The sequence below is a fragment of the Chlamydotis macqueenii genome, chromosome 18 (assembly GCF_036417535.1).
Source record: "Chlamydotis macqueenii isolate bChlMac1 chromosome 18, bChlMac1.mat, whole genome shotgun sequence".
Taxonomy (NCBI): domain Eukaryota; kingdom Metazoa; phylum Chordata; class Aves; order Otidiformes; family Otididae; genus Chlamydotis; species Chlamydotis macqueenii.
In genome coordinates this window covers 11,052,278-11,079,166 of record NC_141573.1, presented here as the reverse complement: position 1 = coordinate 11,079,166, position 26,889 = coordinate 11,052,278, and the positions used below count along the sequence as shown (strand labels likewise).

Here is a 26,889-nt window from a genome sequence, read left to right as displayed (position 1 = left end):
AGATTTTAAAAAAGAAACCAAAACACTAAGACTCCCGACATAAGGTAAATTGAAATTCTATCTATGCTTTAATGTCAGTAATTGAGAAGTCAGCTGTAAGATCTGTGCTGGGAAGCACCACACCGTTCACCTTTAGCAGGTTATAATAGATCTAACACAAACCCCTGACTTGTGCATAAATGGTGTTTGAGAACCAAAGATGTTCTTGTATCACTAGATCACCAATAATCATAATCCTTCCTCTCATCCTGTGCCGTAACTCATACTACCATGTGTAGAAAATTCTGCAGACTCCCTCTGCCACACCAACCACCCAGCCCCGGACGATCCAGCAGTGAAGCTCCGGGTGACAGCAGCCATGTGAAAACCCACCTGACAGGCAGTCTGCGACGAACTTACCTTGGAAGCTGGAAATGACTCTAACCCTTTCCTGAGTTACCACTACGGTATCTCCACACAGAGTTTCCAATGGGTTCAGCCAGCTTAACTCTGATATTTCCAGCGTTATAAACCAGGTCAGACTTGAATAGGCCATTTTTCTGCCAGACTGTACACCATGTGGGTGGCCAAAATGTAAGTCAACTATTTTTCTGACACACACTATTTATTTTCCAGTTAAAGAAAATCTGTGTCTGGAGTCTAAATACAGGACTTAGGCACAGTTGTTTATCCTGTAAGGAGAACTCAAGGCATCAGGCTTATACGAGCTATTTACTTTATGCTATCAGGATAAACCCAGAGTTACCTATTTATTTTCCCACATTAATGGGCTTCTTTGTTTTATCTTTTATGAAGACCATCTATCCATACATGAACTACTGTCTCCCAGGGAGCAACCTATGAATTATAAAGCTATAAAGCAGTCTCAAGTTGTTTTTTTTTTTTTTCCCCCTTCTAGCAAAACAGCTCTTTTGCAATTCCTCTCACAATGTAACACCACTGAAGCTTACAGAGTCCTCAGACGACACTTCAGTTTTAGGAAAATACATAAATTGTTACATATTTTTGTTTTGAACATCACTTGTATGAAAATCTGCACAATTCCAAAACAAAGAAAAAAGACTGCCATTTCCAAAAATTGGAAGAGACAGTTAGGTATCCATTAGATACACACTGCATAATTAGTATAAGTAATTTTTATAAATATGGATTGCAACATACATTGATAACAGTGTAAGGGAAAAAGGAGAAATCGTTTTCTCCCTCATAGGAGAAAGTTTATATGGCTCAAAAGATAAGATAATTACTCAAAAAAAAATCTCTGCTAGGGGAAGACGTGTTTGAGGAAGATGAAAGCACGTCTCTGGCTGGTTCTTTTTAATAAACAAAGCAGCTGTGTGAAGGGACACAGGCTGGGAGTATCGGACCTCCCGGTGGTAACAGGAGATTAATGGGCAGCAGATGACTGCTACTCCAAATGTACAACCTAGGAAGTCCGTGAGAGTAGGCTTGGGGTGCAACTGTAATCGTCTAGATGTTTGAGCTGTGCTAGAAGAATTAATAGTTTGTTTCATATTTGACTTGTTTACTGCTGTGTTGGCTACTGCACAGGATGTTTCCTTACACTTCCCATTCCACTCAGATTTCCTAATGGAAAAACTGAAAATATTTCATCAGCCTCATAATGTCCTTTTATGGTGAATGATCTTCAGAGGATTTTATTCTCATCTTATTTTCACCTGTGGTCTGCTTTAGGTCTGTAACCATCCTTACAGACAGCAACAAAACATAATCACAGTAGATTCTCAAGATCTGCAGGATAGGAGAGGCAAGACTGACAAGGGAGACAGAATAATTTAGTAGAGCATCACAGAAAAAATGGACAAGCATTTTGATAAATGGTCACCTGCACGTTGTCTCCTCTCCCTCCTCATTACATCAATTGGCCTCATAAAATTTCGTTTTAAAGACGACAACCTGCAATCTTTCTATAAGATCCTATATGGGCAGATCTTCCCTGTTCCAGTCTCTCCACATCTGATGCAATCCTTCATCCATTTTAAACTTCTAGTGACCCTGTTGATTCTTCTATTTATAATTCCTTCATTCAAACTTATATAAAGCCATGGAAGCATGTTAATATAAATCTCCACAAGAGTTAAATGAATTTTGGCTGTTCATGTCAAAACAAAGTAACTGAAACCAGAGTAAATGGCAAGTTTTAATAGATACAGTTGATGACAAACAGAAGAAGGGAAGGCAGAGGTATAAACATCTTCCAGTATGCCAAAAGCGGAACCATGAAACTAGCAAGCAACTTTCTGTCACAATCTGAGTAATTTTCAGTATCAGAGTGCTGCTTTTATTTTCCCCCTTTAGCATTAGAGCCATGACAGAAGCTGTGGGTATCTTTAAATTCCAAGCATGCATTCCATGAGTCCATTTAAAGAGACTATTCCATTAAAGACAGCACCATCCTCCCTCTTTGCACAAATGCATAACGAAGTTGGTCAAGAGAATTTTAATACCAGTATCCAACATGCAAAATAAGCTTCTAAATATTCTACATACAAAATTTCCCTTATTGCATACAACACACAACTGCCTGTATACGTGACAGTGTGGGAAGCAGTTGCAAGTGTCTCATTTCTGTGGAGCAGATGACTGCATTAGTTGTGCCGGTGACTTTTCAAGTGGGCGTGCCTCTGTACTGACCAAACTGACGTTGCAAAAAGCACATCTTCCCGAGTGGAAGCAGCGGGGCGATTTCCCTGCCATATTTCAGCATGCAGTATTCACTACAGTCCAAAATAAAGCCTCTATTGTACCCCATGCCATTTCAGGATATACCTGGATTTAACTGAAGCTTTCAAATTTCATCTCTCTTCTTGTTCTGTAGCCTCTCTTTTAACTCCCTGTCCTCCTGTCATTCTATCTTTCGCTCCACAGGCCAGACGGGTGTAATATTCTTCCCTTTATTTAAGTTTCTTTGCTTTTACATGTCCCCACTTCAGCCTCTCATACTGCCATTCCTATACTTCAGAGTAGTTAAAATGCTTACAAAACTTAAACGTTTTTTGCTTTTGTGAGTGAGCTGAAGGATCATAGTTGAAACACATGGTTTAGCGATGTTGCTCTTAGAAAAAAGGTGAAGAGCAACTAACAAGATTTTAAATGGTTAATGAGCTAGGAAAAAGGGTTTCTTGAATGCTTTCTCAAAGCTTTCGAGTTTGCCACTGGCGGACAGGGTTGTCATAGAGAAACTGCATGGGCTGGCTGTCTACTGGTACAGTTTCCATGCCACTAATTAGCTGATGCTTATTTTGTCCTTTCCCCCTCCTTTTCTGTTAGCTACTTAAGCACTATTTTCAGCTATTGGGAATGACACAAAATGTTAATGCTGAAGTTCTCCGTTTAGCTGAAGTTTGATGGAGAATAAAAGAGCAGGCAAGACAGCTCAGAAACCCTCCAGGCATATGGAGCATCCCAAAAACATTTGGTTTCCATCTTCAGCTGCAAATTATAGACAAGACGGATGTGTTTTAAACAAAAAAAGGTCTGTTCGACTTCATTCTTGCAGAAATACTAATGCTGAACCACTGTCAACTGCGTGAATCAAGAAAGGGACAGCCAGGAAACAGAATTTCCCTAAGAATACTGAGATCCTGGTAATTAATTCATTAAAAACCTACTAGTTGAATAATTTTTTTCTTGTGTTGCTGTTTAGCAAAAATGCTGAGCTTGGATTTTTGCCTGAACTCTTTGGAGACAAAGCATTATTTTAATATTCACCATACAGAGGCCTGAAGGAAAAGAGAGAACATTGCTTAGGTGTCCTTCTCTCTTTTAACATAGCCATAATTCAAATTCAGACTGTCTTCCAACCAGACTAAAGTAATAATTTGTTGGTGAGTATGAACATACAGACTGCTGCTTCCTGGGAACTGCCAAAGTTTTGTCTTCTAGCAAACAATGCTGTTCAGCATGCAACATATTTATACTTTTCAAACATCCCACAAAAACCTAGTCAGTATAACAAACAATTGCTTTGTTTATCAGGTTCTAAAAATACTAGAAACATTCTTTTTTTGAAAAATATGTTTTGCTACATGCCCTAAGCTTGACAGTTCAAACTAATTAATTCTCTTCCTGAAGATTTAGTACAGTTTAGTTTTTTTTTCATAATTACAAAACAATACAAGCTGTATGTAATAAGTTTTTTTCTTTTGGGGGGAGGGAGCGGTGTGTGTATTATTTATTCTAGGAATATGTGTCCCAAATTTTCTACAGATACTTACTGCCAATTTAGAAAACAACCCTGCTGTGACTTTATTCCAACCAAAATCAGCCTCATGACATCTAATGAAAGTGTATATCTCAATGAAAGGATGCAGCAACAGTGAAACAGCGTGCGGGTGGAATTTTCAAGAGTCTAAACTGACTTAAAGTACAAAAACAATTGAAATGAAATTTAGACAGTTAAATTATACAGCTTAGTTAAATTATATAGCTTATTTTGGCAATTTTACCTTCATTTCAAAGGGTATTAGACCCTTTAGATCACACTGTTTTACACAACTGGACCTTCAGAGGAGAAGATGGCAATTGTATTGATGTAATACACTATATTTAGTCTTAAGGGGCTTTTGGAATTCTATTTCAAAGGTGTCTATTTTACATAATTGATGAATGCATATCCCACGGGCTCCATTTACAAGGCAATACTAGATTCTACTTGTAGATTCAAAATTATACTGCATCTCTAGTACTCTCATAATTAACAGAATATATGGAAGCTTAAATCTCGTTAAGGTAGTCTTTAGAGGGTGAGACAGGAAAAAGTATTTTATGGTTTTTAGGGCTGGAAAGGACAAAGCAACAACTATTTACAACCTCTGTTCATATGGGATTTTAGAGTCTTTGGCAAGAGTTGAAGATTAGTTACAAAATACCTGAGGAAAAGTACAACATAGAGTTTAACTCGCCTCCTTTTACTGTTATTAATTTAGAATAAAAAGAAAACTGCCATGAATTACCTTCTGTAAAGTTTACTAATTTATTTCCTGAAACTCCAGCAGCATAATACTTTGATTAGCACTTGGAGAAGTGAGATGTTTTAACCACTACAGCCTTTTGCCAGTGACTTACTAGGAAACAGTAGGATGTCATTTAAGCTTCAGTTCTGACTGAGATGGATAGACTTGGGATCTCACTTTTGGGAAAGCTAAGAAGTTACAATGGCAATCATAATGAGCCTGAACAACTACATAAAACTGGTACTTTAATCACTACAGGTAACACTAATTTAATCAGAAATTAGCTATCTAAAAGCTAGGTCTCAGCTCTCACTTAGGATGACAGAAGTCACTCTCTGAGGCCATTTTTCTCTGTTGGTTACTGAGAAAACCTCTGAATACTTCAGGTAACGTGTCAGTGCATAAAGTTTGATTACTCTGTATAAGGTATTAAGGATCAGACTGTGACTGCATTTTAGCAGCAGTATTGTGCAGCACATTTGCAAAATGAGTCATACTTGGCATGTGCAATTGCAGCTGGCAGGTAAGCTTGCTAAATGTGCCTGGCATGGTAGCCAGTAATTAAAGGGTTAATGCTCAATGCAGTATTTCAGTATCAAACTAAAGCATACTGCAATATGTGCAATTGTAACCTTGACAGAAAGAAAATAGTATCATGGCCTGTAACACTGCCAAAGCAAACGTTACATAAAGGTCAGCTGGAAAGAACTGAGATCCAGTTAACTAGAACCACACTGTCACTGCTAGCGTACTGCAGAATGAGGGCTGTTCCCTGCTGACAGAGAGGTGAGCTTTGGTTCTTTGGCACAAAAACAGAAAAAAACCCCATCAATATTATTTTTCTATTGACCTTTTTATCATCTCTGCAGTGACTTCTTCAACTTATCACTGTGTTTGTTGAACAGGATGTGAAGTCCTGAATGAGTCACCCATAGAAGTAGGTGGCAAATGTAACCCAAAGCTAGAGAGGTGTTCTATCTTAATAGCAATCTCCTTTTTGGCTTGGCACAAGAGGAAAAGAAAAAAAAAAAAAAAAAAAAAAAAAAAAGAAAGCTAGAGAACAAAACAAAACCAAAAACCCCCAACATCTAAGATGATGAGACACTGCTACAAAACCAGCATAGTCTGTTTTTTTAATAACATCTCAAAAATCTACCAGACAAGCTGCCATCTCTTCCCTTGCAAGAACTTATTTGCTAATTCTCATAATTTTGCAGACAGAAAAGTGCAATGGTTGTTAGTAAGTTAGTGGAATTGACAAAGTGCTCTGCAAAATACTGTCGAAAGAGAACCTTTTCCTAAACTCCCCCAAAATCATGGGCACACTGCACTGCATGACCAAGATAAGGCAACACATTCAATGGACAATTCTGTCCTCTTTGAATGAACTGACTGGAGACACAGAGCATTTCATCTTCTTTCTTCATACAGCCACCCACTGCCACATGATGGCAATCAAAGAGGGATCGGAATTGGAATATATTGGGATTCTGCATTGGAATATCAAGCAGGAAATTCAGATTCAATTCTTGTGTTGTATATTTACAGTACGTGTGTCTCCTATGTCTATTCAAGTAATTTCAACTATGGATATACAAATTTCTTCCTTTTTTTTATGTGTGTGGTCTGAAGGCCACAACATTAATCAAGTTTATATATATATTTGTCATTTTGTCTTCCTACCAATGTTTTTAACAAAAGAAAACACATTCAGTAATAAAATGAATGTTCTCTGGCTCTTTATAAGAAACAGCCATTTGACATTAGCCCTAAAGCCTTTATCTAACAAGAAGTTATTACACAACAGAAAATGCTGTAAAAGTAAGGTATTTAAACTCTCAGACAAATCTCTCCTGAGAAATATCTGCCATTGCCAAATATAAGTAACCTCCACATTTTCAGCTGATTGTAAATTGAATTAGGTGGTCACGTACAGTAGTCTCTACTCGCCTGTTCACCCTGCACCCCACCTCTGTTTTTAAGCCATCAAGCTTTTGAAAAGGGAGTTACAGCACAACTGCTCCTCCTAATACAAACCCGGCTGATCAGCTTCCCATGGGACCTGTCCAGTATCCACTTAGGAACTGGGCAAATATTATACCTGTATGAGTAATCCTGGACAAGGTAGTTTAGTGATGTACCATCCAAATAAAGAGCTATGCTGCTCACCCCGGGTACCTGGCTGCTACACAGGTAGTCACACAGTCGCAGGCCATAAACAGCTATATAGTGCCTCTAACCTGTTACTACGCTCAGTCGCAGCGAGCGGGAACATGGGCGCACATGCTGCGCTACATACACACCGTATTCTCTAAATAGAGTAACACAGCATTTTACAAGAAGAATTTTACATTATGCAGAATAGTGAGAATTTCCACAATTTACACTGATCATCAACAAGTACTTTGGGGACAAAATATCTTATGAGAATTTTGCTACATTACGTTAGAAGCAGCGAGGAGGCATATGACAGAGAAGAAAGTGGTGGTGTAGAGATGTCACCTACTCTTCCTAGCTCACCTTTTTCCGATTAGATGGTGACAAGCTTCTGTAGAGCTTCTTGCCTTGTTTGCCAGCATTCCAAATGGTGAATGATGTCCAGGAGCTCAGGACTCTGTCTTCAAGAAACCTGACTCGGTGATTCCAGATGGTTCCCCTGGAGTTAGAAAAAGGGTGGATTTTGAGCCCTAAACCTTTCGGCATTATTATATACCTATATGCATATGTACATACAGGTACATACACATAAACCTGACCAAACTGATTCACCCACGATACAAAAAATTACACCAAAACATCATACTAGAAATTTCTGAGGGAAATGTAAACTGTTGCTAGAAAAAAAGAAATTCTGTAGAAGTACTCAGACAAAAATCATTAGGATACATTTGGAGCTGTAGCTAAACCACCATTATTTGCAAGAACCCTAATATAAGATCACAAGAAGAAAAACTGTGGCCATGGTAATCAAATTCAATACCAGCAATTCCACTGTGTGCCCATACCCATACTCACTGTATGAACTGCTCTAGGACTCTGCAGTAGGAATTTTGTCATTTTATTTGTATCCTTCCTCCACATCCCTGAGTTATAGTTTGACTATATATGCACAGCCAAATCCTGCTTAACACTTCATCATTGACTGTGGTGTGATAACTTGGAAAGAACTTCACACACAAGCAAACGTACCCAAGAACAGTTACTCCATATAAAGTTTCCACGCTGTTTTGAAGACTACGGCCGTGCACCAGCACTTCAACAAATGGAGGGGAAAAAAAAATAATCTTGGATTTGACTGCAAATCTCTTCTAGTGCAACCACAAGCTGCATTCCTGCTGCAAAGCTTTAGCTGCTGCTGGCATCTTTTGACACTTGCCTTTTTCCATGTTCACTAGAGCATACTATATTCCCAGAAGGAAAGTTAAAGGAAAGAAATATGAAGGTCAAGTATTTTTCCAAGATCACTTTACTGGAAATTTTAGAGCTTCTCCTAGCTTCTAAAAAGGAAGATTATTGCTTTACACGTAAATGGAAAGGTTTTAAAACTGATTTTACTTTGAAATGTGACTTCAGAAGAATAACACTGCATTACATTCCAGAGGTACGTCAGAGTCTGCTCTATTGACTTGACTGACACAGGCAAGTTTCTTTTCCACTTGAGTTCACAAAGTTAGGAAAGCTAAGGAAAAACAGGCAACCTTACAAGGCACAAAAAGAATTATCAACTAACTTCTAGTTGCAGGGCAAACACTGGAATCTACGTCCAGGCACACAGAAAATATTTAAAATTGTCATGGAGACGTCCAAGCACATTCTGTGTTGGTTGCTTCCAGACAGTCTGCGTTTGCTGTCTAGGTGATGGGTGCCTGTATTCCACAGGAGTCCCTATAGAAATAAAATTCAAGCAGACCAAATCTTGTTCACAAAGATTTCAGACTGAAGCAGATTTACTGACCAATCTTATCTACAACTGTTACACTGAGAAATGCAAGTGCAGAAAGTATTTAAGGGAATTGCACTCAGAAATAAAAGGATATGAAACTCATTAAACTCCAAATTAATTGGATCACTCTTTGAATACAAGAATATTGTCAGACAGCTTAATTTAAACACCAAGAAATGGCTTCCTTAAACGTGTATTTTGGGTTGTAAAAATGAAGCTAATATACCCAGCAGTGGTGATTTTTTTTTTGCTTGCATCACTATGAGGCATTCTTATGAAAATGCTCACAGGAAAAAAATTTATAATCACATCCCCATATTGTGTGTGTCCTTTTAAATGAAAATTTTCAGTTATATTGAACACCTTGCAATCTTAAGCAAACACTGACATTTTTTTAACACTGTAAGCCGAGATCATCAGATAAATACAGAACTGAGGAGAGAACTTGTGACTGAGCTTTAGAGTGACAACCACAGACTTAAATCTTTGTGAAAACCTACTCTGCACGAACAATGTATCTCACATGCTGAAGCAAAAGGCAGCTTACGGGGTGTCCAAAAAGAGAGTTTCAGTTATCCCCTTCAGGCTTCCGGTTCACCCAGTTTGCCACATTTTTTGATGTTTCCAGAAGAGATAACTGGGATTCCTGCCTTGAGGGATAAGGCAGCACCATTTTCTCATCCTTTAAGAGCCAGTGCAGGTGCAACAGATGGGAACTGTAGCAACGTGCAAAGGATGATTAAAGAAAATGCCTGAAACGATCTAAAGTCGTACAAACTACTACTCAGAGATGATTCTCACAGCTATTTTCAGATTCTGCATTATTACATATTCATAGCCACCAGCAAAAAACTAGGAGGTATTACTTACTCTGCATCATCCCAAATCAAGGCTGCTTTTCCCACCCGTGTCTGAAAAGCCAGCAGTTTCCCAGTAGCCTTTAGTATCATTTCCTAGCCTCATTCAGTTAATGAGATTTTCCTCAGCCAGAAGGTGGGACACAAATACTTCTGACTGTAGAAGGTGGTTCCCACATCCTAATACTCCTCCTCAACCCAAAGTCTGGAAGTACATTACTTTCCCTACTTCTTTCATTTTCTTGTCACCTCTGTACTTTACAAAAGAAATGTTAGAAGTATACATTTTTCTACTTGGAAAATCATTCTTGAGGCTTACATAATTTTCCTAAAATCTCACTTGCCGTGGCCCCTCAGTACTCATCAGTTATGTAGCCTGGAAGGAAGAAGAGCAGCCAAAATTCTGCAGGAGTGAAACAAGGGTATTCACGCAGCAGGCGAGAACGACTAGGAAGTGCAGTTATTACCATACCATCCACCCAGGAACATAACAATGGAGCTCTGTTAAAATGTGTGGTGACCTACTGACTGCATACAGGAGTCAAGAAACATCTGCTCTCCTCCTATTTTGAAATGAAAGATACTGTGACAATAACAGCGATATGATTTAATGTCTGAGCTCAGTTAAACCTCGCCATATTGTTTCGCTGCCTTTCCCCTCCTTCCCCCAGTGAGCCTACATAAGTGAATCAACAGAGCACAGACAGATGTACAAGCACTTGAGAAATGCACAAACACAAGCCCAATATCCGAAGGAGTACTGGAATTTTAGGCATTGATTACCATCCCCAGTAATACTATAAATCCATACAGCTGACCTTTTCTATATACGCTGGTCCCGCACGCTGCTCGGGTAACACCAGACAGGAAGAGTGAATGGCCTCTGCCAGTGGTTTTTTATTCATGGCAGGATAAGAGAGTTCTTTATTACAGGTGAATCTCACCTGATCGATAATCCAGAGGCGGAAGAACAGAGAACATTTAAATCACAGTGAGAGCTGGAAGAACAGATTCTTTATAGCCTGTTTTGCACACAGAATGTAAAGTCCTTACAGTCCACAGGAAATTCAGAAATGAATCCCATTTAAACCTTGGCCATACTGGTGAATAAACTGATTTTTTTTTTCGTCATTGTTGTTCTGTTGAACTTCATGTGAACTTATTAATTGCTGGACTATATCTTCCCAGTGAGTTATTACATTTACGCTGTTAATAGGTTCTATTAATGTCTGAGTTCATCTTCAGGTCGTGGGTCATTAACTGAGGCATGGTTTGCATTGTGGCCTATTTTTCATGAAAGGCTTATGAAGAAAGACAGACTATCAATGTTAATGCCATTTACTTTTCAAGAATCTAATGAGGTCATTAGTTTCCATGTTTAATTGAAGTGCCAAATGCAAGCATAGGAGATAAAAATGCAGTTGACCTCATCTTTCTTTCAGTCCTACAGGAATATGTTACGCTATTCCTCTCTCCTGCCTATTTTGGGATGCATATGTTTCTGCAGGAAATGAAGCAGGCATTCCTGCGCGCATCAGCGACGCGGGACCCGTGCCTCGGAGCACCTCTAAAACAACCAAATATGTGTTTCAGCCTAAGTGCCTGCTCTCCTTTGCTTAGATGACACTGGAAGCTTCTAGTGCCTGAAACCAGATGGTTTCAATACATTACGTAATTTGGGTTATTTCTGCAGAACAAGCTCTTACAATATTATACTCATTCTGAATATGCAATTACTGTAAGCCTTGTAAGTGCACTTCACATTTTCTGCATAAAAAGGAATCGCCTGAATTTCAGACAGAAGGTACAAAACTTATTTTCTGTGTATATTAAATTTCTCTTGACCAAAAGCTTGTAGGTTGCCACAAAGATTAGCTACCTGCCCCAACTGCCTGTCTTCACGAGCAACACTACCTAACAACAAGTACAATGTTTTATTGCTCACCGTGCTCCCAGCTGACTTTTATCTCACAGTGAGGTACATTGTTTTATATACAGTGCCTTTTTCTCCCCCTTGGCAAGACAAAAATCTATGAATTTTACAATGTTTTTATTATACACCAAACATTCTTACTACAGTACTTCTCACTATAAAGCCAGCTCTGATATTTTATCACATCACAGTAATGCAGCCATGTAGCACAAAGTACACACAGCCCGAGGACACGAGCTGTAACGCGAGATAAAATGATTTAGATCTAAGAGATACAACATGGGGGGTTTTGTGTTGTGAATTCCTGGCTGCAGAGAGGTTTCTCAAAACTTGTATTGCTCATTCACATTTAGCAAGTATCCACCATAGAGTTCAGATGAAACTACAATGAGAACATTTATATTTCTGTATGTACCTAATGAAATCTAAATATAGACTGTACTTCATTCAGATTCTGTCACACACCCAAAACATTTAATAATGCAGGCTGATGTCTCCAGGGGACGGGAGAATGCAAATAAGATTTTGTTTCCTGCTTCACAGATAATTTCACCTCCAGATATTTGTTCCAGAAGGATACTAATCATAGGAAATGACCTAAAAATCATTAGTTTACAATTATACAGACTAAATAAAAAGAACTCAATGTTGCTTGCCAAGTAGTTTTATACATATTTTAGGAAGTCTGAAAATGCAAAATCAGGCATTTTTTTTCCCTGAATGGTAATGAAAGACACTCATATCAACTGAAATCGGCCCATAATAGGCTACAAGCAACTGTTTGCTGAAAAGAACCTCCATATATGCAAGTCCTATTAACCAGCTCTAATTTTTAAGACTGAACCCAAGCATAAACTGTTAGCAAGGAGGAAAAAAGGAAAAAACAAACAAAAAACAAAACAAAAAAAAACCAAAACAAAAAAACACCCCAAAACCAAAACACTTTCCTACCAGCATCAATTTGATCTCAGACAAGATATTCATCTGGTTGGTGAGTTACTACTTCCAAATCCAGGTCTAGGCTAACTCTGAAAATTCAAAGACAACATAAGCCAATGGCACAAGGCAAAGTGCCACAGAAAACTGCTCAAACAAGACACACCATTAAAAAGATAGATTTCTACAAAAGGTAGAACATGTATTAAATAAGGTAGGCTGAGCAAAAGCAAATTAGGAAAGACTCAATTTAAATTACAAACTTAAACCTTTGTGATGAGTCCATTAATCTCTTTTTGCTCAATGTGCACCTCAGTCTTCAGAAATGCTGGCCGACCCTTCACAACTTAGGCAACAAACAGCCTATGGGAAGAGATGTTACACAACCTCATCTCTGGGAACTCACACAAAATATTACCAGTAGTACCAGCAAAAAGCCGAGAGGAAGAATGGCTAGCCTAACTTCTTCGACTGAGACAAGAAAGGCGCCAATTTGGACACGCAGACTGCACATCTGAAACAGCTTACAGAATTTCCACATTCTCGCAGAATGTTGTAACTCAGGGTGCTTGTGCCACACAACCTTGTAGATCTGAATAAGCAACAGCTTGCACTAAATTCAAAACAAACTCATTTCCAAGAATGAGATGTTTTCCCACAGATACAAGCAACAAGCTTCCAAGAGTTCTAGCATCCCGTGATGCGTGGCTGAAAAGTTTGTAACCAACTGCCAACACGATCTCACACCGGACGAGAATAAACCCCTTACATTTAAACACCAATAAAAAGGAAAATAATTTATGTCATATTTGTTTACAAAATCCAAATAATATCTTCTGTTTGCTTGGAATGACTCTTTCAGAGGTAAATGATTTTATATACATATGCATCCATATATACGTGTATTTATAAAGATCTATAGTGACATTAACCATGAGCGTGATATTTATGCTAGCATACCGTAATATTTACAGTAATGCAATAATGTAGCGATATACAACTAAAATGCCCATAAAAATGTTTAGTTTTACTAGTCAGTTCTACAAAGCCATACAAATAGGACTGACTGAAAAGTGTATTTATATCACTAATCAGCAGGAAAAGAGTTTTCTTAATTACCACTGTGATTCTGGATTGGGACGCCTAAAGAACAGTAAAATTCACCTAATTTTCCATTAATGTCAGTACCTAAGAGAAAGAAACCACTTTGGCTCAGCTTGCGGGACTTCTGATCAGGAGGAATGCCTTTGATGGGTAAAATGAGCAAGTAGAGGAATCAGCAATGGACAATTTACCATTTTCGTTAAGGACAGACCAGTGCTGTAAAAGCAGTAGGCAACAGGTTATAAGGAAGCACCTGAGACAATTACTCCTAAACATCCTCAGGTATTTTTCAAACCTTATTATCTGATTTAGATGGTTTAGATCTTTTAAAATAGGAAAATAATATATGTAAATGCAGGATATTATCAGATGAAAGGTTTAGGCTTTATTTTTTTTTTTTGAAAGGAGGTTTTTGTTGGTATTATAAGTTTCTGTTTACTTTTTAAAAATTGAGACAGTTCATTTTGAAATTAAGCTTTAAAATAAAAAAAAAAAAAAGTATTTTTTACATTGTGGTTCACATGGCAAAAAAATGTGAGAATCAAAACCTCACAAATCCTAATTAAAACTCCAATAAAATTTCACCACTAGGATAGATTTCAAACATGTTTTTGCAACTGTGTTCAACGCATTGAAGAAGTCATTGCTTCTCTGCTTGCTTTTGCCATGTTCAGCAGATGAGATACATAATCATACAAAGTACCCTAATCTGCTCTGAGGATGAGAAACTCAGAGCTTTAGACAACCAGAGAGGTTACTCAGGCAGATGACGAGCTCTCACATGATCGGTTACAGAGTCTCAGCTGAAGGGATGGTAACTGGAAGTTGAGAAAACAGTACTGCTGTCACGCAGTACTCAAAATGTTCATTGCTCTTACAATACCTACTGTGAAATTATTTCAAGAACAGTGGCAAAGGTGAAGCAATTTCTTAGAATACGCGTCAAATGTTAAAATGGCCCCAGCCATCCCTGCCTCACTAAGTCATTAACACAGGTACACCGGTAGGTACGGACAACAGCATCCAAACCAAAGACTTCAATTCATCATTTCAATTCTAGCATTACTCAAAAGCAAATTATAGCAAGAAAAGACAGAAAACTAACCTTCCATCATCAAAAGAGGATACTACCAACATACTATGTTATGCTTGCTTTATAGCCCTTTTTAAAAAAACAAAACAATACAAAATCTAACAATTAAACACAACTGGGTAATTAATCTTGTGTGATGTCTTGAATTGCAAGATGCAAAGATTATGCATCTTTGCTCCAAATCATCCAAAACTAAGCTAGTTTTTAAGTTCTACCAAAAAATGCAACTTACTCTAGGACGGAATGGGTTGCAGCCTGGGGATGGTAACGGTACAGCAGGAGGCAATGGTTCACCCGAAAGACTTCACCACCCTTTTGTATATGTTTATAAAAAAACAACAAATCTTCTGGAACACCCTGGAAGAGAAACAGCTATTTCAAACCAGGAAGTGACCAGTATTCATAGTTACATCTGAAAACACATTTTATTTTTCTGCCAAATGAGTAAGGTTTAACATCATTTTATTCATATTCTTTCTGTACGTCTCCATGAAGTTATCCAACGGGTCATTAAGTAAACTTATCTGTGAAAAAGGTAAAGCTATTAAAAAAGCAAGCAGTGCTATTTAAAAATGAAGTACAGCTGACCGCAAGGACAGTGGTGGAAAAATAAACTTCATCTCATTCTGACAGGGATATAAAGCTTGGTACAGGTTAGTCCCCGAAGAGAGAAGCCCAGCTGCTGAACAGTTCAAGAAGCCTGAAGGGCCAGGTAACCCAATAGTTTACTGAAGGGATCGGTTCCTGCAGAAGAGTGGTTTTTCATTTTACCAGAATTATCATTTTTTCTTTGGTTGCCATACAAACACACAGGTCTCAACTTAGGAAAGGTGAATCAGGCCCCATAGTAAGAGAGCTTAATAAAAATCTTAATAGAAGCATCCTCAGAATGAGGCAACGTCTGAAACAAAACTTTGTTTGTTCCATTCTTCCTAATGGAACTCCAAGCAATACTGCTGCAACACTGCAAGAAAATATCTCCTGTAATTGCAGATCTATCAGGCTCTAAGAAATATTAGAGATTTCATGATCATATACAACATTTCCCATGTAAAAATCAGAAAATGTTCATGCCAGAGACACAGTGTCAGCAGAGCAATCTTATGGCACCCAGTATTCACTTACACATCATAGCATACAAAAGCATAAACCTGCCTTAAACATACAGCCCTATGCTGAAGGTAGAAAAGTAGCATCTAGTTACACTTTGCAATGGTGCAACTTTTGGAAATATGGCTAGAACGTTTTGGGTTTTTATGTTTAAATACAGATTTTTCTTTCCTCCTACCCAGTGTTTAAAAGGCCACATGATTTTGTCAGGCTAAAAATCTCTGATATATAAAACCAGATAAATTATTTAAACGTAGCACCAATAAAAACCTGAAAGATAACATGATGAAGTTCAGAAGGGAAAGATATTGCAATAAATTTCTTTCACTAGGAAATATCACATACATGAATAGCAGGGGCATAAACCTCAACCTCAACTTTAGGTATTCTATTTCAACATTGAAAAATAGTAAGAGCACAAGTTAAAAAATAAAAATAAAAATTCCCCATTACCACAGCTTCTGAGTTTCTTCCATAATTAAGAAAAGGAGGTTCTCTAATTAAAGTGCTGGACACGGAATCTCCCTGTGGTTTCTTCTGGCCCCTGGTTACAACAGCAACACAGCTCAGCGACTGTTTCTCATACCCACCAGCCTGAGCAGCTGAGGGGTGTGGGGAGGGACGAGATACGAGACAAACCATTGACAAACCTTTGAACCCCAGAAAACACATCCAAAACACTCAATTGAACACATGTATCTTGGGAGAAATCAGAACCAAATCAAGCTCTGTACTTCACAGCTCCAGACTTCAGTGTAGAACTGATTGATTGAAGGCACGGGATCGAGCCACGCTCCCAGATTCTGCATAAAATGGATTCTGATCCCACTGCTGGCTAAGGGCAGCTTACCTGGAGCTATTGGCTGCCTTTTTGGCTGACTGCTAGCTGAAGAGCTGTGATGCAGAAAAAAACTTTTAGAGAACCTCATACAATTTATGGTTTATATGAACCTACTTTGAAAGCTACAGAAGAAATCTGGAGGAAGGCGGAGTAGCAGACAGCAACCTCAGTCATCAAGAATGTAAGAAAAACACAAACTCAAATTCTTCCCATTTATCTTTTAGCCTTTTCTATTTTTTTTTTCTTTTTCTGGACTTCAGTGAAAATACTGTGAATCAGCAGCAAAGTTTAAGCCTTTTCTCTTTTCCAGTCACACTAGAAACTAGACTGCTTCAGGCAGGGCACGATTTTGTAGCATGTATCAGCTTACTACAGTAGTCATATTTGGATTCAGATATACGATTAAATCACGTGTATCTGCAATTCATTTTCTTCTGGATAAGCATTTCCATTATTCAACATAACCCTTAATATGTATATTAAAATAGAGAGTTACTGCAAAAGGATCTTTCAAAATGCTGCTTGGCTCCAAGTGCTCTTTACTGGCAGAAATCCTTTGAAATGAAGTCCACTCACCCCGCGGAATGAGCAGGTGCCTTGTACCGCTCAGCAGCGGCCTCTCACATTACAAAGGAGCAGCACCGCCGCGCATTTTTCAGGGGAGGAAAGCTGATTACTGTGTATACAGAACCTGCAGGGACGGGACTTCCTACACCTCCTGAGCGTGTCAGGCGGTTGCAATACAAGGCTTTCTCCCAATTGAGACATATTATTGGATCCAGGTGGCATTTTAAACACCAGGGATCTTTGTCAAACACCACAACTTTAAAAGAAAAAAGCTGTTTAACCACTAAAGGGATATTCTAATGTATTTTTGGAAAGTTAATATCCATAGCTAAAAGTATCAATTAACAATCCAGCATTTTGGCAATAACCTACCACATAAATAGTTTTCAGCATTAATAAATACAATTAAAATGCACAGTTTACATGTTACTGGACTATATACAGGATTTTCCACATTATAGGCAAAACCCAACCCTATATGCTCTGCTGCACTACGGGATAAACTCACTGGCCTGCAACTGCAGTGTCCTCAACACATGTATTTGGCAAGGAGGTACAAGCCACCTACCACTACAACAAGCAATTCTGGATACAATTTTTGCAGCTCCACCATCAGTAATGGTGAGGAGCATCAGTAGGGATGAAGATAGTAATCCGCAATTTTTGGAGGACTTCTAATGAAGGAGTGGCCCTCTGTGCAATGCTGTACCCAGTAACACCCGGTGAGAGTGTTACTTTGAGAGTGAGAGCGTTGTAGCCCTGCGATGACCAACAGTAACTACTGCAGAGCTTCAGGCTGACAGAAGTCTTTTTCCTTGTCACTTGGACAGAACTTACCACTAGGCTGTACAGGTACAAACACAATATAAGAGCTGCCTTTTACTGCTGAACCTAATACAGGAGATTGATTCTGCCACAAAATCAATCTGTCCCAACTCCCTCATCCACCTCTTTTCCCTCCACTCACTGTTCACTCAATCACCTTCGGCACGCGCACTTCCCCTGGCCTCTGCCAGCTGGCAGGCACTGTGGTAGAGGCGTTAGATCCTTGTGAGCAAAACCAGTGGAGATTCAGCCTTCACAGAGCAGTCTGACTAGTGAAACTGCAAAATCTAACATTGCCTGGTTTGTATTTCAAGAATACATACATTTATAACAAAATGTGATGACACACAAGACAATGGAAGGAAATCTATCCACACAAAAAAAACCCTTCCGGTTTGGGAAGCTTAACCCTTCCTCTTGATCAGAGGCATCAAGGAAAACTGGGGTATAACTTGGCACACCTTTTGCAAACCAGACAACAACATCAGGGTAATTGTTGGACAGAATAAGCCAAATTGCCTTAATTCCTCAGAGCAGCCTAAAATTGGTGAACGGAAAGAATGAATCAAGAAGGAAATAACTTTTGATTCCATACAAACCTGCTTCTTACAGGACTTTGGAAAGAGTTTGTTTCCTTGCTATTTTTAAAAGTAACTCATTTCATATTGCACATTTCAGAATATTTATTAAAAAAGAAAAACATTTCAGTATTAATATTATGCTAGAGTTGCCTAAGCAGCAGATCAAATAGTGCATATTACAACACCTAAGATTACACAGGAAAAAAATTCTAAACTCAGAGTCATTTAGCAGCAAAGCAGAGATGTTGAGTAAAAAAATCAAAGTATGTTTGTTTTGTTTTGTTTTTTAAATACGTACACCAACAGCTGCCCAACAGCGTTTCCTCAAAGTCGTGAGCTAAATCTTGAACTTACAGAAGTGGCACATACAGAGGGGCCGGTTGCATGAATGTGAACACGAAAGACACCCTATTTTAAAGGAAGCACTCCTGCCTCAGAAACAAATGCTGTTCTGCCATTAAACTCTCTCACTCACCAACAACTGCTGTTCAAAGTGAAACAGCTGCTAAACTGCTGGAAGCTAAAACTAAGAAAGAAATGGCAGCCCTTCTCTAACTTAAATGTAAAGGTGAAAAAAAATAGGAACTAAAGTAATTTATCAAGAATTATCTATCCTTCAGTCTTTCCCTAAAAACAAGTTTTGTATTAAATGTCAATTGTATTTTTCTTTTGGTAATGAACAATTTCTCATTTAAATTACTTATTTCAAGGAGAAATTATAATTAATTTAAAATACTCCTTCGTTTAACTTCCTTTAGGATAGTGACCAGAGGCATGCAAGCAGACTAACCACAAGCTAACTCCATAATTAACAGCTATCAATAGCTTCTCTTCGGGATTATCCACGATTTTCTACATTCTCTCTTTTTACAGATCTGTCACTTTATTTTATGGCTCCCATCCCAGTCATGTCTTTACATCATTTAACCTTGATTATAAGACCTGAAGCCTGTAACATTTACTTCATTGTTTGGGAAAAAAAAGAGGTCATAGGAAACTCCAAAAGATTGCTTTCAACTAAATTATTGGCACAGAGAAATTCAGTTAAAGAAAGACGTTGGGGAAGTAAAATGTAAAGGAGGTGATAAATTCTACATTATAATTAATAACAGACCAGCAAAAAATGTCATTAGACACAAGGTATGGAGTGGATTTTCAAATAGCTTATAAAGTGTAATTAATCATTGGCTCGACCAATTTTTCTTTCCTTTTTAGATCAAACACTGATCTCTGCAGCCTTATCTATACCAAGGCAAAACCATTAGTGCCTATGTTTTATCCAGATTTTTTCCCAGAGCACCTTGATAGGTTATTTGACAGACTGACCGTATTTTAATTCACGTTCCAAAAAACCAAATTCCTACTTAGCCTTTTACCTTTCAGACTTTATTGTAACTGCTTGCCTTTCTGGAGGGAATGACATTTGTGTGCTCTGGCAGAGAAAAATGGAAAAATGCATAAGTTAGCGCCTAACAGCCTACAAAGTTACCTCAGAGCTTTGCAGCATGTGCTACCGTCTCCTGTGCACCAAAGGATATTTTGACACCTCCTCAATTCATGGTTTGCGTGACCTTTTATCACAAAAATAGATCAAAACTGAGTTCCAGACACTTTGTTTGGAGCCACAGTTTGTATTCAGAAAGGCCAGTGGCTTATAATACACTGTTCCATCTGGGGCTCATTAAGAACAATTTCCCCCTATTTAGGCTTTGAGATTAGTTTATAACTTTAAGGCTGTCACTCCATCTTTAGTTTTCATACACTTAAAAAGGAAGGTTAAATACAGAGGTGACAGGAAATTTGGAACCAAGTTGTGGTAAAACTCTAGAGAAAGAAACAAGTGTGGCATATTCTAATTGTGATGTCAAGAATAATACTGCTTGAATAAAGCCACATTTGCATGGGGTGGAGTCTGCAGGTTATACAGTTCTTACTGTGCTCAAGATTTCTCAGTGCATTTATCTAAAGCAACAAGCTAGGTTGTTTTACCTTCGTGCCATTACACACAAGTGAGCAGAAGAAAAGGACAATGTGCCAGAAGAGACAAATAATGTGTCTTCCCAGTGATCTCCACTGAGACATTAATAGCAAACAAAACCTGAAGGATACCTTTTGGTAGAAGTACACAAGGTCACTTCGATAAAATTGGAAAATGTTGGTTTTCTATGCAAATGGAAGTGCACCGTCAAACATATGAAGCAATAACTTTGCTTAGCTAACAACAGACACCACATCTACCAGAGCACATGACACAAAGTTCCCTGCTTTAACAGAGGATAGAGCTTCACAATCTGCTTTTCGTATTATGCAAGACCATGTACATTTTTGACTCAAGACCATGTACATTTTTGACTCAGCATAACTTTTGTGACACTTTTGGACACTTACGACTTTTCAACAATGGTGCTAGCTGTTAGATGACATCAAAAAGTATAGGAGCAAAACCAATCACAGAGATAACGTCACACACTGATTTTCAAGTGTGAATTCTGAAGGGTTTAGTAAAGTCCTACTTCTTTCAACACGGAAGTACTGCACTCTTTGTCCAAATCGGTTGGATAACAGGAAAATTATTTCCCTTTAGCTTCTTAAAAAATTAACTCAGAAGTATGGTTCACATTGACTTTCCTGCTAGCACTGGATACTATTTTAAATGTTACTTTATAGATTTGTGGCCATTTCTATTGTATTATCTCAGTAGACCATTAGAGCTTGCTAAAATCAACTACTTTTAAGTACTTCTGCTTTAATTATCCTGTATCAGAGGTTGCATAAATAACACCTCTACCATTTTAGTTAATTAGAGCATACAGCAGATCTGTCAGGTTCTTAGCCACCACTTATGAAGATACTATTTAGGATTTTGCTTGGACATTGCCACAGTGATCACATAAAAGGAATACATTTCCAACAACTGCAGATCTTCATCAGAAAGAACATTATTTCTAAAATCATTTTGTAAGTATTAAAAAAAAAAAAAATGTTTCACATAAAGCCTGGATGGACAGAGACATACATGCTTACCTACCTGTAATTAAAAAAGATTAGATCATAGCTTATTGTTCTGGTTTTATTTAGTGAGGGGGGGCTATGATGGCAGCTTCTGTAAGAAGCTTCTAGAAGTTGTTTCCCCTTTGTCCGGTGGATTTGGCTGGGCCTAGCGCAGACCCACTGCTGGCCAGGGCCGAGCCAATTGGTAGCAGAATGTTCCCTGGTAATGCCTGTGCGAGAACGTATTTAAGAAAGGGTAAACAGAAAAAAAAAAAAAATAAATAAAAAATAAAAAAAAAAAAAAAAAGAAGATGATGATGTGAAGAAGCTGGAGTGGGGGCAGAGAGGGGGAGGCGCGAGCCCTGTGGGCCTTGCACCCCTCACCCTCTGGCCTCCCGCCAGGGGCCAACTGGGCCCAACTCGGCCCGGCCCGGCTGTGAGGAATGGAGAGGAGATGAGATGTGAAGAGACCCTGAGAGGCGTCTGCCAGCCTGTTGTGAAGGATTTCTGTGAGAGGAACGGCTGCAGACCCCAAGGTCAGTGCAGAAGGAGGGGGAGCAGTAATGCTGCTCCCGGCCAGAATTCCCCTGCAGCCCGTGGTGCAGCCCATGGTGGGGCCGGCTGTGCCCCTGCAGCCCGGGGAGCCCACGGAGGAGCACAGATCCCCCTGCAGCCCAGGGAGCCCACGGAGGAGCAGAGGTCCCCCTGCAGCCTGGGGAGCCCACGGAGGAGCACAGATCCCCCTGCAGCCCATGGAGGCCCACGGAGGAGCAGAGATCCCCCTGCAGCCCGGGGAGCCCACGGAGGGGCAGAGATCCCCCTGCAGCCCGGGGAGCCCACGGAGGAGCAGAGATCCCCCTGCAGCCCGGGGAGCCCACGGAGGAGCAGAGATCCCCCTGCAGCCCGGGGAGCCCACGGAGGAGCAGAGATCCCCCTGCAGCCCGGGGAGCCCACGGAGGGGCAGAGATCCCCCTGCAGCCTGGGGAGCCCACGGAGGAGCAGAGATCCCCCTGCAGCCCGGGGAGCCCACGGAGGAGCAGAGATCCCCCTGCAGCCCATGGAGGCCCACGGAGGAGCAGAGATCCCCCTGCAGCCCGGGGAGCCCACGGAGGAGCAGAGATCCCCCTGCAGCCCGGGGAGCCCACGGAGGAGCAGAGGTCCCCCTGCAGCCCGGGGAGCCCACGGAGGAGCAGAGATCCCCCTGCAGCCCATGGAGGCCCACGGAGGAGCAGAGATCCCCCTGCAGCCCGGGGAGGCCCACGGAGGAGCAGAGATCCCCCTGCAGCCCATGGAGGCCCACGGAGGAGCAGAGATCCCCCTGCAGCCCGGGGAGCCCACGGAGGGGCAGAGATCCACCTGCAGCCCGGGGAGGACCCCACGCCGGGGCAGGCGGGTGCCTGAAGGCGGCTGTGGCCCGTGGAGGGCCCGCTGGGACAGCTGTTCTGGAGGGGCTGCACCCCGTGGAAGAGATGACCCACGCCGGAGCAGTTTCACGAAGGACTGCAGCCCATGGGAGGGACCCCACGCTGGAGCAGGGGAGGAACGTGAGGAGTTCTTCCCCCAACGAGGAAGGGGCGGTATAAAGCAACAAGTGATGGACTGACCGTAACCCCCATTCCCTCCTCCCCCCTGTGCCGCTCGGGGGAGGAAGGTGGTAGAGATAATGTTAAGCCCGGGAAGAGGGAGGGGTGGGGGGAAGTTGTCTTGTTCTCTTTCTCATTATCCTACTTTGGTTTTTAATAATAAACAGTTTTCCCCAAGTCGAGTCTGTTTTGCCTGTAACAGTAACTTTAAGGATCTCTCCCTGTCCTTATCTCAAACCTTGAAACTTTTTTCTTATATTATCTCTCCCTGTTCTCTTGGAGGGTGGGGGGAGTGAGAGAGACTGCGTAGTTTGCTCCCGAGCGGGGCTAAACTATGACAGTTATATATTTATATTCTACCCATACTATTAACATCACAATTACACATCAAATCACAATTTCTTCCATGGAAGAATTATCTTCCATTTGTTCTATGCACTGAAATATGAAGAACAGGTGTTTGGATTTAATTCCAAATGAGAAATGCAGCTTTTTGGCATGGAAACAGTTTAGCAAATGGAGAAGGCTCAAACATGGAGATTTGTTGGCCTGTTTCTGTGTTTACTTGCAGCAATATGATACTTACAGGTCACACTGTTAAATACTAATCCAAAAATGGAGATGGAAGTGAACAAATTAACATAGTCAGATCACAGGTCAGGTCAGAATATGCATATGTGGGTAAGATCCTTAAGAGTTCTCCGTACTACTTTATAACAGCTCTATTGATACAGAGAAAATCTTTCTTTGCCTCAAAGGAATTCTTTTCATACGAAAATGAATGACTTGGATCAATGCTAAATACTTTACAGTGCTAAATGCTGAAAGATTTAGGACTTGATTTTGTGTCCCATAAACCCAACCAGGATAAACGTTTGACTTCATTGCTTATGTTCATTTCTTTGTTCAGATCTGTCGTCACCCTTGCTCATAGGGTATTTTTTTTTAAGGTCCTCTGTATCAGCCAGAATTTGAGTTTTGACATGTCGGACACTTCACAATTGGGAGAAACAAAAAGTTGAACTCATCATTGATAATTTTTAAAACCAGAAGGACGTATCATGCATTGTGGCTGTACAATAATTAGGATTGTCAGTGTATTACATCTGAATAACCAGTGGTATAGTTCCTACACAATTATATATACAAAGCAAAACAAAAAACTGCCCCCCAAAAACAGAACAAAGAGAAAAAACCCCAAAACTAAAAGCAAAAAGCACAGAACAATAGTCTAAGTTAACCTCTTGAACTTTTATCATTAGGCTTGCTGTTCTATTGTTATTACTATGTTTTAGCTTGCTTGCTTTCTTTTTTGAGCTTACTAACAATGCTGGAGAAGTTAAGTCAAACATTCTTCAGAGAATGAAAATACAAGGATAAGGAATAATAATAAAAAAGAAATAAAGAGCATGGGTCAGCAAATGAAGATTGTATTAGGAGCCAGACACCATTCCCAGCTCTTCCACTCACCCACCACGTAATTAAGGTCAAATCTTTTCACCATTCTAAACAATTCTGTTCTCTGTCTGCCATCTCCTTAAATTAAATTTTTTTTTGGCAGCCCAAAGAATAATATTTGTATATCCTCATGCATACACACACGTGTGTGTACGTCTGTGTGTATATATACACACTGCATGGCACAGGAGAGCTGCATTTAGAGGCTATAAAAAGAATAATAATCATAATATGTTGTAGTTTAAATAACAAAATAGGAAATAGACTTAGCAGATTTTTTTTGAGTACTATTAAATGAAGGTTTAAAAAAAAAAAAAAATTCAGAACCGCCCATTCTAGCTGTAAAATCTCACCAAAACCACTGAAAGCAAAGCCTTTCATGTCCAAAACACACAGAATGGATCCAAATGCATCAGAATTAAATCTATTTGCCAACATATTTCTAGTACTGCCACAAGAAATACTGCCAATAGACATCCCTGGATTTTATTCCATAACCATGCTGATGAGCAGCCAAATTGAACTCAAACAGGAAATCTATAAAGAACATCTAACTGTCAGTGGAGGAACACCTCTCAGGTAACAGTCATTTAATTCGTAACCTCTCTGTCCCGATTGCTGAGGAAAAGCTACTTAACATCTTCCACCGACAATCCTGAGAACTAAGATTGACAAGTGGATAAGTGAGATTTAATGACAGTAGTTTGATGGCACATTGTGACCTCCCCTCCTCCCTTCTTTCTTCGTCGCAGGGATATAAATCTTTCCCCTGAGCAGAACGTATCACCATGTTTTGACATCCTGCGCCTTCCTTCCCTTCCCATCTCTTTCACTGAATCTACCTTACCTTTCAGAGACGGTTCCTAATGAAACTATGAGCTGACTTTTGTTTAGCTTTCAGATCTGCTTCATCTATTTCAGGGACTGAAAGAGAGCTTGAATGTCTGAATCCTCCTTTAACTTTTCCTGGTACGCTGACATATCTAACAAATGTGTTACATTTATCTACAAAGCGCATCTCAGTTATGTTCTTCAGTCACCAGAGTCACCCCAAAACAACTGTATTCGCTTAACGACTGGTTTTTTTGTTGTGTTTTTTTTTAAAAAAAAAACCCACAGGTATATGGTACAACCCAAATTTTCTTAGACCTCAGTTTTTATCTATACCCCTTTGCCCTGTGTTTCTTAATAACAGGTTTAGGGCTTTCAGAGGCTGTTAAACAAAGAGATGGCTCCTGGACTACATGTCATCCATGGCACTCACCTTTCCACCCTCATCAAATTTTCCCACATGAAAAAACCATTCTCGAGAACAGAACCAGGTCGGCATGATCACAGTAGGTCCATGGGAGGTAAACACCTAGGAAAAAGGTGAAAAAAGCCAGTCTTAATTCACAGAACGTCAACACCAGCATCCTTTGATGAAGAAAGTAGACCTTACACATTCACCTGAAATCCTGCAAATCCTTATGCCTATACTTAACCTTCAGCAATTTTAAGCACTGAGAAATGTAAATGTTTAAAATTTAGCAGGTGCTTACTGTTTAAACTGCAGTGTGTATCAGATCCGTGGAGGTGTCACAGCCCAACAACTGAAGCTGCTTCCTGCTTCGTATTCCATAACCTCCTCTGGCCTAAGTTGCAACACATGCAGAGTACTTCAAACTTTTTTTTCAAATTTAGAGAAGGATACTGGAAATGACACTTCTATTAATAATAGCAGTGTTGATACCAAAGTGAAGGAATTGAGAAGAATCTTTAAGTTCTTAAACTCAACCATGCAATTGTTGTGCATTGATTTCCCATTTTATATTCCTTACACACATATTAAGTAGGAACTTCCATTGATCTTTTATTTCTGCCAAAGATACTCGAATCTTAATCAAGTTTGGACAAGTAAGAGGCAATTTACTTTAACCATTACCACAGCATTATGGATTTGCTACCCACCTTAAAAGGTTGTTGGAAAGACAATGCTTTAGGCACTGAAAAGGGAATGGTTATTAATTTCACCCTCTTGACTAGTGACAGCCAAGAACTACACAACTCGGTCTTTGCAGCTTTAAACAAACGCGTTGTAAACACAACTGA

The 26,889-nt window shown here is 39.7% G+C and overlaps 1 protein-coding gene across 2 annotated transcripts in view; it reads right to left on the bottom strand.

Annotated features, from left to right (window-relative positions):
- Window positions 1–26,889, bottom strand: part of QTGAL (queuosine-tRNA galactosyltransferase) — a 132,429-nt gene that overhangs the window by 12,582 nt on the left and 92,958 nt on the right. For both annotated transcript variants that reach the window (XM_086762213.1, XM_086762211.1), the window contains 3 exons: window positions 26,063–26,158; window positions 15,075–15,199; window positions 7,497–7,632 (listed from right to left, as the gene is read on the bottom strand). In XM_086762213.1, the coding sequence (XP_086618339.1) occupies window positions 7,497–7,632; window positions 15,075–15,199; window positions 26,063–26,158 (357 nt within the window). The remainder of the gene's footprint in view (window positions 1–7,496; window positions 7,633–15,074; window positions 15,200–26,062; window positions 26,159–26,889) is intronic.